This window comes from Myotis davidii, unplaced genomic scaffold, assembly GCF_000327345.1.
Source record: "Myotis davidii unplaced genomic scaffold, ASM32734v1 scaffold973, whole genome shotgun sequence".
NCBI classification, from domain to species: Eukaryota; Metazoa; Chordata; class Mammalia; order Chiroptera; family Vespertilionidae; genus Myotis; species Myotis davidii.
Window position 1 is genome coordinate 118783 of NW_006284945.1, and position 14294 is coordinate 133076.

The 14294-nt window shown below is 41.4% G+C and overlaps 1 protein-coding gene across 1 annotated transcript in view; it reads left to right on the top strand.

Annotated features, from left to right (window-relative positions):
- Positions 1–14294, top strand: part of EGF (epidermal growth factor) — an 85002-nt gene that overhangs the window by 18270 nt on the left and 52438 nt on the right. Inside the window, exons 2-5 of the mRNA XM_006755233.2 lie at positions 2469–2668; positions 4644–4825; positions 5248–5475; positions 6207–6409. Coding sequence (XP_006755296.1) covers positions 2469–2668; positions 4644–4825; positions 5248–5475; positions 6207–6409 — 813 coding nt within the window. The remainder of the gene's footprint in view (positions 1–2468; positions 2669–4643; positions 4826–5247; positions 5476–6206; positions 6410–14294) is intronic.

The window sequence follows — 14294 nt, forward strand, 5'->3', positions numbered from 1 at the left end:
ACAACCCTGTGGGACTCTTCTAAAGAAACGGTTTGGGGAAACACTAGATTAGGTAATAACTAGGATCTTCCAGTTCTAAGAGACTATGATACAGCCTGGATGCCACTATTCACAGAGAATAGGAAAAATCTGAGGGTAAAATTTGTCAATTCATACTTAGTATTTTATAAATATTCTTTGTTTTTTGAAACCTTACTGATGTTAATGGTGTGGTTTGTGCCTTGTGGATCTAAGTATTCTTCAGATTTCTCTTTTCTCTTTTGATTATTGGCAGTCAAATCTTGCCTGTCTAGCTCATGGTGTTTTATTAAAGATAAATGAGATCAGGAGGTGAAAGCCTATTGTTATTGTCATTATTGCTGTTAGTAACATAACTACCATAGGCTAGATTGTGCTTTTATGAATTTGATAGATCCGCTAGTATCTGTGGTAAAAGCCCAGACAAATTAATAAAACACACATATTTCTTAATTAATTAATTAAAAAATCTAAGTGCCTATTATGTTCAAAGAAAGCATTATGCCAAGTTCTTACTAAAATGCTTAGAGTACCTTTCCTTTCTCTTTTATTTTTAACCTGGAAGTCTCCCATTTAGTTATACTTTTAAATGAATAAAATGTTTTCTTGATCTCATCAAGGTAACAGTGTATTAGGAAATTAATACATTGGGGACATTTATTTAGCTTATAGAGAATACATGATGCACATTTCAAAGAGAGGACTCCACAGCAGTCTGCAGCCCACAAATGAGCTCTTGGTTTAGCGTGCCTTTTCCTGTTGTCTTCCTTTCTCCATGACGCATTGCCATACGAGAGATGAGCTATGCCAACATTCTAGTCCACAGGTTCAAAGCTGAACCGTGGGAATAAGCAATGATGAATCACACTTGTGTAGTGCTCCACAATTAATGAAATATTTCCACATCATAATGTTACTTCTTTCCCCAATAACCCTCCGATACAGGCGGTGAGGTCCCGTGAGATGTCCAGAGAAGCTGACGGAGCCAGGACTGGAAACCAGGCCTGCTGGCTCTCGATCCAATGCCCTTTGCATTTCTTCTATGATTTCTTTGATTCTGCAGCCGGAGTGGCCGTGAAGCCTGGGCTCTCCTACGCATCTGTGTGGAGAGGCTTGTGTTGTGGAAAAGATACAGGAAGTGATTTGAGCTAATTCTCTTAGACACTTTGCCGGCACTATTTCAAACTCTAATGATCTTACACTTCTTCCTTCTTTTTGTGTCTTTATTCTGACATATCCTCTAAAGCAGAATTAATGTTTTCTGAGTAAAATGTCATTAATTCATCATCTTGTTTAATCTTTGGAACAAGAAGTACATATATCGTGTCATGTGCATGTATTACAGTCTAATGTGAAAACAGAATGGAGGGAGCCCAGCAGGGACCCAAGAATATGTTAGCATCGTCTCCAATCTCCACTCATCCAATGGTTGCATAGTTACCAAAAGGCCTAGAGTGGAGGAGCCTCCCCACCCTCAGATGAAGAGACCAAGGAGACTGACCTGGCTGCAGGGGAGGAAATGGTCCCCCGGCAGCATCTTGACCATCACAGGCAGCTTTCCTTGGAGTCAGCCAGTAATTTAGGCTGAGGTTTCCAACGAGAGGTATCAGGCTCTCAAGCAGGTGTTGCGTACTTGGGAGTCAGAGTGGGCAGGTGGCCATCACCTGAAATATTACAGGGCCCCGGGTATAGGATTAGGGAAGGTGCAAGGCACTGCAGGGACCAAGAGATCCAGTGAGGTGCACCACCCAGATTTAGCAAATAAAAACATAGGGCACCCAGTTAAATTTGAGTTCCAGGTAAATAGTGAATAAGTATTTAGTGTCTGTCCCACTCAGTGTATATGCAATTCAAATCTAACTGAGCATCCTGGGTTTTATGTGGCGACGCCAACAGAAACAAATATGCCAGCGCTTCACAGGACAGCATTTCAGTTTTTTCCTGCTTCCACTTAACACCTCTAGTTTTCACCACCTTCTTCCATGTCATTACCCGGAAGCTCTGTTCACAAGTAAGGCTGGGGTGGGGGGCATTTAGAAAATGATAATATCTATAATACTATTTCCAATTTATAGAATTAAAATTTACATTCCTATAGACCTTTTGCTCAGCAGAGGCAAAACAGTAGGTTGTTTCTTTTTTAACATAAAATGTCATTTTATATATAAGAGAAGAAAGTGCTTTTCTCTTCAAATAGCTATTTTTTCATAATTTGGCAATGTTTATTATTTAGAATCAATTTGTGGAGAAGATAACTTGCAAAATTAATTGTGAATATATATATATATATATATATATACATATATATATCTTTATATATTCTTATTTAAAATATAGAACCTGGAATAAAAAAATTAATAACACTTGTGTTAGTTCATGGGGAAGTATTTTGTCTACATCAATAAAATATTACTGAAAATACACAGTTTGGTTTCTTTCTTCCCACTCAGGTCCTGCACCCTTCTTAATTTTCTCTCATGGAAATAGCATCTTTAGGATTGACCTGGAAGGAACCAATCATGAGAAATTGGTGACAGATGCTGGTGTATCAGTGATCATGGACTTTCATTACAATAAAGAAAGAATCTATTGGCTAGATCCAGAAAGACAACTTTTGCAAAGAGTTTTTCTGAATGGGACAAGGCAAGAGGTAAAGTACCAATTCCTAAGGTACCGAGGGGCTTTTGTAGAGGCTGGCAAACATGATATAGTTAATTAGTAACATACAGATAATGAAAATCACATTACAGTTCATATGTGTGCCTGACATTTGTAGGTATTTATTTACTATGCATCTGTGGCATGTTATTGAACAAGCCCATGAAATTCAGAAGCTCCCCAAAGTAGAAAGCAAGGATGCCAATGTGATTTTGAAAATATGTCAGTTTATTAAGTCAGAACACCATCTTATGGTTAAAACATATTATTTACATAACTATTTTTTACTCCCATGGTTCTCAACTGGGGACAGTTTTGCCCCTCAGGGGATATTTGCCAATGTCTGGAAACATTTCTGGTGTCACAACTGGATTGGGGAGGAGGGAGGATGTGCTACTGGCATCTAGTGGGCAGAGGCCAGGGACTCTGCTAAACATCCTACAACATGCAGGACAGTCCCCACAACCAAGAACTATCCAGCCACAAGCATCGATCGTGTTGAGGTTGAGAAACCCTGTTTCATTGTCTAAAATCTTTGTTGAGGGTTTTGGCACCTGATATCTAGGAAGAAAAACTTTTTTTTTTAAAATTCTCAAGGTGTTTGCACGCTGAAAAAAATAAAGCAGATAGATACAAAGTATTTTGCTTCAAGTACTCACTAAAGATCTTTAATCTTTCCTTTTAACTGGTAGAACCCTTACATGAGTCCCAGGAGGAATGTCCTCTCTCTTCCTGGGAGATAGATTACAGAGAGCGCGTGACTAGAGAAACCTTAAGCATTTATTCCCAGCACAAAGTGCCCACTGTTTTGTGTGTGCTTTTTTTTAAACCAAACCTTCTGTCTCCAATTATTCTTAAAAGCTTCAATTAGTTGCTAATCTGTTTTATCACATCTTTAATACTTGCTAATCTCACTTTTAACAAGGATGGCTACTCATTCTCCAGCCATCTGTAGAATTGTTTCAAAATCTTAAATCTAAGAATCTGGAGAATTTCCTGTCACAGAATAGGAAAGAAGTTAAACAGTTGTGAATTTCTGTCAAGTCGTTAAGAACGAATTGGCTTTGATGCCTAAAATCCACTATTATATTCCCTCCTTCAGGTTAAAACATTGTTTATAAAGGACATCTGGTAAAATGTAAACAATTTACCTGGATGAGCTATATATTAATCTATTAGCAATTGGTTCAATGGTTGGACCAAATTACTCTGTTTGAGATATAGGAATAGGACAGGCTCATGAGAATGTTAGATCCTTGCCCACATGTGATCAGTGAGGTCAGGTCAGTAGCTGGAAATCAGCAATGGTGGGAATATTTACACCATGGAAATCTGCAACCTTCTTCCCACCTCCCACCCTCCACCCACCAAGAAGACCAGTTCACCCCCGCACGCTGGAATGAGGAGATAATAGAGGTTTTTTGTTGGGCTGTTTTTTAAATGACAGAGCAGAGAACGCTGCCCAGGAGACAAGAAGAGAAGCGTTGCTCTTTAGTTCATGGGGTCAGAGGGCAAGGGCACTGGGGATTGCAGACAGGGAGGGGCCTGATGGAGGAGAGGGGCTAGATGAAAAGTGGGGCCCTAATGAGAAATTCCTCTATTTTAGAGCTCTGTGCACAGATTCCAAGGGAATCCTGCCAGAGTTTGGTAAAGCTTGGACTTGAATTCAAGTGAGAATCTGGAAAGTTCCATTAGCAAGTGGAACCGAGTAAACTGTCCTTCAGGTAGCATCGAAATCCCACTGTTACTGCAGTTATAGAAACTATGCCCAGAAGCTTGCAGATGGTGGGTTAGCTGCTGCATCAAAACAGCGGCAGTGTGGCTGTGATGATTTCATCATTAAAGTAATGTGGGAATGCACACAAATGACAAGTCCTCAGAAGAACAGGCTCTTCTACAGAAAATAGAAACAACTTTGTTGAGAATGGAGGATTATTCATAACAATTTTGAAATTTGATTTTTACAGAGAGTATGCACTATAGAGAAAAATGTCTCAGGAATGGCAATAAATTGGATAAAGGAAGAACTTATTTGGTCAAATCAACAGGAAGGAATCATTACAGTCACAGATATGAAAGGAAACAATCCCCGTGTTCTCTTAAGCACCTTAAACTATCCTGCAAACGTAGCCGTCGATCCAGTAGAAAGGTAAATTCTGCTGCTTTTCAGACACAGATATATTTCAAAATCTGATGAAAATTCATAGAATCACATGAATTCATAGAATTACATAGCATTTGGACTCAAAGGGACCTTGTCATTGAGACCATGGCCCTCTTTTGTGATACAGAATCGCCCTTTCCAATAGGCCGCTTGCTGGATTTGAACCACAGCGACTCCCTCTACAAACAGCACTCCTGACGACCATGGCTTCCTGCCGTAGAAGCATAAATCTCCTCCAGCTTAAAATCCCATGGGAAGTTCAAGGACTGCTGTTGAATTTAATTTTCATTCAAAATAGTCAAGTTTGTCCTGTGCAGACACCTGGGGACTGTGCACACATTGAGAGAGTTGACGGTTTAAGTGACCTTACATTCAGTTATGTGTCTAATTCATGTGTTCGCCCCCAGGTTTATATTTTGGTCTTCAGAGGTGGCCGGCAGCCTTCACAGAGCAGACCTCAAAGGTGTGGAAGTGAAGATTCTGTTCGAGACATCAGAGAAAATAACAGCTATGTCACTGGATGTGCTTGATAAACGGCTCTTTTGGATTCAGTACAACAGAGAAGGGAGCAATTCTCGCGTTTGTTCCTGTGATTATGATGGAGGTTCTGTCCATTTCAGCAAACATCTTGCACGGTAAGTTTTGCTTCTGGTGTGAAATGGAACAATTGCCCTTTGAAATTTGTGTGATATTAATTTTACTTTTGCCAGTTAAGCCGATACTATGGTGGGTTAGCACAGATTTTGGAGTCTTGAATTCAAGTTTCAGATTTACCATTTATTAGACAAGTCACTCTAGGCAGGTATGTGATTTCTCTCACCCTCAGTCTCCTTTAATATGGGGATAATAATAGTACTTATTTCTTGGGGATATTGTGAAAATTAAGTAAAGAAATAAAAATAAATAACAGAATATTTGGCACATAATAAGTTTTTACATGTTGGTTACAGTTATTCTTTTTGGAATTTTTATGGCATGCAGTTATAAAGTTATACACATTTGATTTGTTATCTTGCCAGTAACTGACTTCCCAGCTTTTGGAAAGAGGCAGAAATGAGTCATGTGTGAAATGGACAAAACCAGAAGTCCAGTCCTACCCTGTTCCTATTTTCTTCCCTATTTTCTATCCATCACGCTTCCATGCTGATTTGCAAAAAGAATGAGACAATGAATCTGGAGCTAGAAATTATACCCCATTAATTCAGAGTATGACTACATATATAAAATGTTAAGCTCAACACCTGTTTCTAAATCTAAAAAAAAAATAATAATCAAAAAGGTAGGTGATTAAAATTCAGACAATAAATTGAAATGAAGTGAAACTTTAATAAGACCAAGAACAAATGTTTTTTCTGTTGTGTTTTAGGCACAATTTGTTTGCAATCTCCGTTTTTGGAGACCGTCTCTTCTACTCAACATGGAGAAAGAAGACGATTTGGATAGCCAACAAACACACGGGGAGGGATATGGTTAGGATTAACCTCAACTCATCACTTGCACCACCTGGTGGAATTAAAGTAGTACACCCACTTGTACAGCCCAAGGCAGAGCCTGATGCTGGGATGTCTGGTGAGTCATCTCTGATCTTCAACAAGGGCTGGTGCTTAGTTACTCCCTATCCAGACACTCAGGGTTTATCCTTGATTTCTCCCACTGCTTCACCCCTAATTTCCCATCTACCTCCAAGACCTTCCCACCCCTTCTCTCCTCCACTGCCATCGTCATGGTCCAGACAACCAGCACCTCTGGCCCACAGTCACCGCCACTCAGCTAATCTTTCTATTTTTCTCTCTTGTCTTTAAATAGTTCATCTGATCCATTTGCTTAAAATCCTTCAAAAGCTTCTCTTTTCATTTAGATTGAAATGTAACGATTTAACAGGCCTGTCACTGTTTGACCACCCCTGATCTAGCACGGTCTTAGGAGGAAAGTTTCTCAGAATGCCCGGCTCCTTCATGCCTTTACAATTTGCAGTCAATCTTCTCTCCACCTAGAGTTCTCTTCAGTTAAATGTCTGTGATCAGTCTGTGAGGTTAGTGTTTTTTCTCCCATCAACGAACACTTGAGCCCTTCAGAGTTCTTCACGATTACGCAGTTTCCTTGATAAGGAGTTTAAATAGGATAATTGAAAGCATGAATTTAAAAAGAAAATCTATAATGATTCATTACACAATGGCTTTAAACAACGTGGCAAATAATAGGATTTTGTTGGGAGGCCACTGTCAGCTGCAGAGTTACAGGCAAACCTGGACTCTAGAAGGCAGTGGGCAGCGGCGAAGCTGGCTGCAGTCACTGACCAAAGGATGTGACCACATGTGCCCCAAGTGCTGAGGACTTTTGATTTCAAGAGCACTGTGACGCTGGCCATGACGAAATAGGCTCATCAATTGTTCTTGTGTCTTGTAGAGCGGGAATGCTTCACCTGGGATTGAGAGTCTCTGGATCTCTCGATTGTATGTGTTAGATGAAATATGCAGTTGTCCCCTAGGGATATGGTAGATAACTTTCATCAGATTCTCAAAGCGCCCGATATCCTTCACGTTTACAAACACTGCCCTAGAGGGTGGCTAGTTCCTCCGGGAAAACACTCTCACAACTGCAGCTCCTCTGCCGAGGGGGCCGTGGTAGCACTTGGGTTGCAAGGCTCTTTGTAGTGAGGCTGCTTCAACAAGGAGGTAACTGAGAAAAATCATGTACCCTGGTTGATATTATTTTTGTGATAAAATGTAAGTATTTATAGTATACACATCAGAATATCAATAAATTTCATGCAAAATGCCTAAACTACCACTTATCAAAACCTTCTACAAAACACTAGCTCTACGGGATTTAATGAAGGTATTTGGGGAGAAGACATTTCAGGGTCAAATAGTTTAGACAGACTGGGTTAAAGAAAGTTAAACGGGTTGGTTTTTTCTCAAGTGGTTTCTCAGAGCCACTCACATGGTTAGGCGCATTGTTCATCTCTAAGGGTGACACAAGCTGTCATTTTCCTACTTTATTTCCTGTGCAGCTGCACCTGACTACCATGTTCCTAGCTCAGACCTCTTTCTTAAGATCTAAACCTTTTTATTTTTTAAAAGACCGAGGCATGGCGAAAGTCCAGCTGCCAAGGTCCACAGCAGAGCTAAGCTGCAGAGAAACGTGATGAAAAACATCGGGGACTTATTCAGAACACACACAAGAGAGCAGCCCGGTGAGGACTGTTGTCTCACTCGGTCAAGGGTGCGGCGCCCAAAGCCAAAGTCACAGGTGTCTCAAGGAAGCCTCATTTGTGGGTTTAAGCAAGGCCCGGGCTTGTGGATGTGTACTGGCTTGTTAGCAAAGAGCTCCATGCAGCCGACCGCTGAGCCAAGTCTCCATGGTCCAGCCACAGTTTCACTGTCGGGCTGGTTTCCTAAGGATCCTGACCAGTGTCCTGAGCGTGGTCACTCAGGTCCCTCCTCGGGACCATGCCTGCTGGCCCACTGTCCCCTCCGAGCTCAGGTCCTGCAGTGGACATGTCGTCTGTCCACATTCAGGCTCAGCGAACATCGAGGCCCAGATGTCTGGCTGCCTTCTGAGCATTTCTACTTGAATTTCTTGCAAGTGCTTCAGGCGCAAAGGACATAACTGACCTACTGGCCCTCGCGTCCCTTCTCCCCAGCTCCTCCCCGTCCAGTGCCCGGACTCAGTGAGGGCCATCTCACCTCCTTCTCCCAAGGCAGACATGTAGGAGCTCCCTTTCCTCCCTCTTTCCCACTCCCACCCATGAGATCAATCTAAGAATTCTACCATTTACAACCCAAGCGCTGGTCCTCCCTGGGCAGCCATCTCAGTGTCCCCTAAACTTGCACTTCACCTTCCTTTTCTATCCTGCAGGGAGCGTAATCCTTTAAGAAAGAGAACCCAGTTATGTCATCCCTTGGTTGAAACCAGTTGACAACCCTCAACTGCCAACAGTGAAAGTCCAGTCTCTATTTGGCTTGCTCGCAGGGTCCTCTGCTCGTTTCTCAGCTTCCCCTCTCACATTGTCTGCCCTGCTCTGCGCTGCACCGTCCTCCCAGATTTCATGTCCTCCCACGGGCAGGCCTGCTCTGTCCTCCCAGATTTCATGTCCTCCCACGAGCAGGCCTGCACCGTCCTCCCAGATTTCATGTCCTCCCACGGGCAGGCCTGCTCTGTCCTCCCAGATTTCATGTCCTCCCACGAGCAGGCCTGCACCGTCCTCCCAGATTTCATGTCCTCCCCCAGGCAGGCCTGCTCTGTCCTCCCAGCCTTCGTGCCAGCTCAGAGAACACCTTTCCCGGCACACGGCACCCGATCATGCTTTGCCATAGCTGTCTCCCTTCCTAAACCCCTTCAGTCCTATGAGGACAGGGACTACAATGCTCCAGGTAGTCCCAGTGCCCGGAGAACATTTAATAATAGTTGGAATAAAACTAAATGTAAAAACACCATTTGGCTCTCGCTCCTAAACAATATCAAAAGGAAGAAGTTCTAAAGATATTTACTATCTAAGCACGTGTTGCCTTCCTTCATGCTGTAAGCTCCCCCTCTGCCTTGGTCAGACAGTGCTCCCTGGGGCTGCTCCCTTTGGTACATTCACAATAAATCCCCGATGTTTTCATCGGTTTTCTCTGCAGTGGCTTAACTCTGTAGCAGATCTTTGCAGCTTCATTCTCATTATGTCTCAGAGTCTTTTTCTTTTAAAAAAAAAAAAATTGATCTAGATCTTAAGAAAGAGATCTGGACTAGAAGTGGTAGATAATGGGAGTCACATGATGCATAGAAAATGAAACAGAAAAGCACCCCAGGTTCTATCACCCTTAGATAATGGAAATAGCCATAATTATTGAGTATACACAGAATTATCCACTCTGGGATTTCCCTATATTATCTCATCTAATTTTCACAAAAACTTTATGAATTAGGTGTGATTATTAGTATCATTTTATAGATTAAAAACTGAGGTTCAGTGATGTTACTGTAGCTCAGGTGTCCTCAAACTATGGCCTGCGGGCCACATGCAAATACAAATATGGTATTTGTTCCTGTTTTGTTTTTTTACTTCAAAATAAGATATGTGAAAAAAAAATAAGATATGTGCAGTGTGCATAGGAATTTGTTCATAGTTTTTTTTTAAACTATAGTCCGGCCCTCCAACGGTCTGAGGGACAGTGAACTGGCCCCCTGTTTAAAAAGTTTGATGACCCCTGCTATAGCTTGTTCAAGGTCACACTCTGGTGGGATTGGGATTTGAACCCATGTGGAGTGACACCTCCCCAACTCCCTCTGATATTATCTACCATTTTATAGATTTTGCCTTATTTATTTTGGGAAAGCTTGTAATTTGACATATTGTTTATCTATGGTCTTTTTTTTGTGGTTAAATGTTTCAGTTTGCATGGAAGGCAGGGCCAAATCTCATTTCTTTCTAAAAAAATTTTTTTCCCCATTTCAGGAACTCAGAAAAATCTCTGTCTCTAACTCTCTATCTCTCTCTTACACACACACACACACACACACACACACACACACACACACATACACACACACACACTTCTCCCCTGGTTGTTGGAAAACAGACACAGAATTGAACCACACTTTTGTTGTCAGGATTAAATTGATTAGGCAACAGTGCTCTCCTGGCTGCCTTGACCAACACCCATACTAGTTGGTGTATGAATCTCAGAGACAGTGTGAAAAGTTTTTGTATACAATCTGAATACAGTACATTATTTTAAACTGAACTCCTGGGGATGTTGTAGCTAGTTTTACTGCTCACAGACATAATTTTTTTAAAAGTGCTAATACTTTTGCTTTCTCTTGTATTCCGTTAAATGTAGATTCCAGTTTTAAGTCCTTGAGAGAGTTTCAAAAACAAATCCTTTGGAGAATGAAGGGTATCTATCAACAACAGAGTGATAGATACAACAAATTACTTCACATTCATTTCATGCACAAAATATCGCTGAATTTCCTTAATTCTGAGAGTTCATGAAGGAGAATTTCCTCCACCTGGAAGTGTACCTGCTTAGGGAAGAGATTAGTGTAGTTAAAACTGCCCCAGTGAGACGCTTATTCATCTTGATTACGTTATTGCTGGAGTGTCTACTGTAAACCCTGGGTTATTTGGGAACCTTTAGAAAAGAATCATCCTGGATAAGTGAGTATTTTTTCCACATATTTTTTTAATAATTTTATTTTGGTAAAATACATATAACATAAAATTTACCATCTTAGCTATTTTAAGTGTACAGTTCAGTGGCATCAAGTACACTCACATTGTTATACAACCATCACTACCACCCATCCCCATAACTTTTCATCTTGTAAAACTGAAACTCTATATCCATTAAACTATAACATCTCCCAGCTCCCGGCAACCACCGTTCTACTGTCTGTCTCTATGATGTTGACTACTCTAACTGCCTCATCTAGTGGAATTACGCAGTATTTATCTTTTGTAACTGGCTTATTTATTTAGCCTAACGTCCTCAAGGTTCAACTATGTAATAGCCTATGTCAGAAGTTTCTTCCACTTCAAGGCTGAATGATATCCCATTTTAAGCATGTTCCACAGTTCGCTTATTCATGTATCTGTTGATGAACACTTGGGTTGCTTCCATGTTTAGCTATTGTGAATAATGTTCCCGTGAACACGGGCATGCAGCGGCTGGTTCTTGTTCTGTTGGTGATGTTCCAGATTCATCAGCAGTTCAGGTGTTGCCAGCCTGGTCCGTCCATCTAAGACCCTGCTTTTAATGCTTTTGATCCAGTGAATTTTTGGATCAGATGACAATTCTGTTTTTAATTTTAAAATAAATTTCTATGCTGTTTCCCACAGTGGTTGTGCCATTTTATGTCCCCACCAGCAGTGCACAGGATTCCGGTTTCTTCTGTTAATTCTAAATGATCACTCCAAACATCCAAAGCTCTTTTATTTTTCATAGAAATCGTAGTAAAATATGGATTGCCATATCCTTCCAACATAGTTATAGGTAGTTATTGACATTGTCCTCAATGTTTACAAAGAGACACCACTGGGGCAAGCAGAGGACTGGTTTGAGGTAAAGCTGGGTGTTTTTTTAAAAATATATCTTTATTGATTTCAGAGAGGAAGGGAGAGGAAGAGATAGATAGAAACATCAATGATGAGAGAGACTCATTGATTGGCTGCCTCCTGCACGCCCCCTACTGGGGATCAAGCCCGCAACCCGGGCATGTGCCCCTGACAGGAATCGAACCTGGGACCCTTCAGTCCGCAGGCTGACACTCTATCCACTGAGCCAAACCAGCCAGGGCCAAGCGGGGTTTTTTTTAATACAGGTTTGCCCTGACACCAAATGGCTGCCACTTGAAACACAGTGGTCGGAATGGCTCTTCATCATTTTCCTGTCTTCTTTCTCGCTGTCGGCTCTCACTGCTTGCAGGTCCTCACATGCCTGGCTGTGACCTCACTTTATCTTCTAATCCGGGGCTTTTTCTTACCATTTGTTTATTGAGGAAACCAGATCATTTGTTTTGTAGAATTGTTCACATTCTGGATTTTGCAGATTGTACCCCTATGGTGTCGTTTAACATGATGCTGTATTTCTTTGAACAGATAGTTTAGGCTTAGAAGCTTGCTCAGATTCAGGCTTCTTGCAAGAATACCTAATAGGTGGTGCTGCAGGCAGTGCTGTATGCCTCCCACCGACCACAGCAGCGGGCATGCAGTGGCTGGTTCTTGCTCTTTTGTGATGTTTAAGATTCATCAGCAGTTCTGATGTTGCCAACCTGGTCCATCCATTATCAAGTTTCCCATCAGCCTTTTGAGCAATCAGGCTTTAGAACTATTGTCTATCATTTGCCTAGAGCCATTTTTTGGTTGGTGGTTCAAAGTGAGGACATTCAAGTCTCTCATCGTTTATGCATTTATTCACATCAGCAGTATGATTTCTCTGAGGAGGATCTTTTATAGGAAAGGAAAATTAAATGCTTGATTATTTCCCTAATGTATCTGTTTTCAGAATAAGGGTTAGTAGGCTAGCCTCCAAAAGTGATCTCTTTTAAAAGCATCTTTATAAACTCATGGATTTAAAAAAAATATTTGACGTGTTTTTATTTATTGCAGTTATTATCATTTGGGCACTCAAACTGTGCCATCTTTCTCTAGGAGGAGCCCTGATTTGAGGCTTCTAATCTTCATGGGAGAGATGACCAATAGGTTCATCTCGAGCCTGCTCTCTCCCAGTAACTGCCCCGGGAGGTCTGAAAGCTGGGCTGAGGCTACGTGTGGGCTCAGCGAGAAAGACCGCTGGAATCATGTAGCCAGATCTGCTGCCAGGGAATGTAGTGATTGTTGGGTTGTAACAATGGGAGTGAAGGGCGCACACCTTGTATTTTTATTTCCATGCTATGGGCTGGCCAAACTTGTCAGTCTAAAATATAAATGACTGAGTGAGCCTGAGGGGCTCTTCTGAGAGTAAAAAGCTTGCATTTTTAACTGCTTGGAGTCTGTTGATTTGTTTGCTTTCTGATGTTTAGAGGAGTTTAGATGATGAAAGATACCAAGTAGATGAATTCTGGCTGGGGGGGGGCGGGCACGCAGGAGGGAGCCAATCAATGATTCTCTTTATCACTGATGTTTCTATCTCTCTCTCCCTTTTCACTCCTCTCTGAAATCAATAAAAATATATTATGATGAACCTGAGGTAGAAAAAAGGTGTGGCAGTGGGAAAAAAGCAGGATGAGGAATCCCATGTCCCTTGTTCAGAACAGGGCCAGAGTAAAATCTGCAGATTTACAGGGCCAGAGTAAAATCTGAGAGCCTGCGTGTTAGCCAGGTGGATGGTGAAGGAACAGTTGGTGGTGGACATTAAACTCCATGATTAGGAACTTTAATTCAATCTCAAAGGTAATTAAGCCTCAATGCTGGGCCCTGGGAAGGGGTATTATCTGAGGTCATCAGCAGCATTCTGAGTGCTAGCTTTGGCCTAATTTGAAGCTAAAGAACTGCAGAAGATTAAGGTGATTAAACAAAAATATAGCCCTCAATCCTCTATGTTTTGCTCCTTCTTAAAATGACCTTTTAAGGTGTTTAGTGTCTGAATTCAGGACACACCATCAGCACATTCAGAGGAAAATAATGATTGCTTTTTTGCGTATGCTCATCTTTGAAGAGTAATGTCTATTATTAGTAAGATTATTAAAACCATCAGCGGCCTGGTCTTGTGGAAAGGGGACTGGGCTAACAGAGCCTGACCATCTGTTTTGAGTTCACACTCTAAGGCTGACTGGAAATTGAAGGAGAAATCACATGAAGGAATTAAGTTGCAGACGATACAATCACAGGTTTTTGTGCTTGTGTTTTAGGGTCTGTAGTACATCTACATTGTAAAAGACACTATGTGAAGTGGGACTATAAATGTGAATGGAATATATATATTCCATTCACACACACACACACACACACACACACACACATATA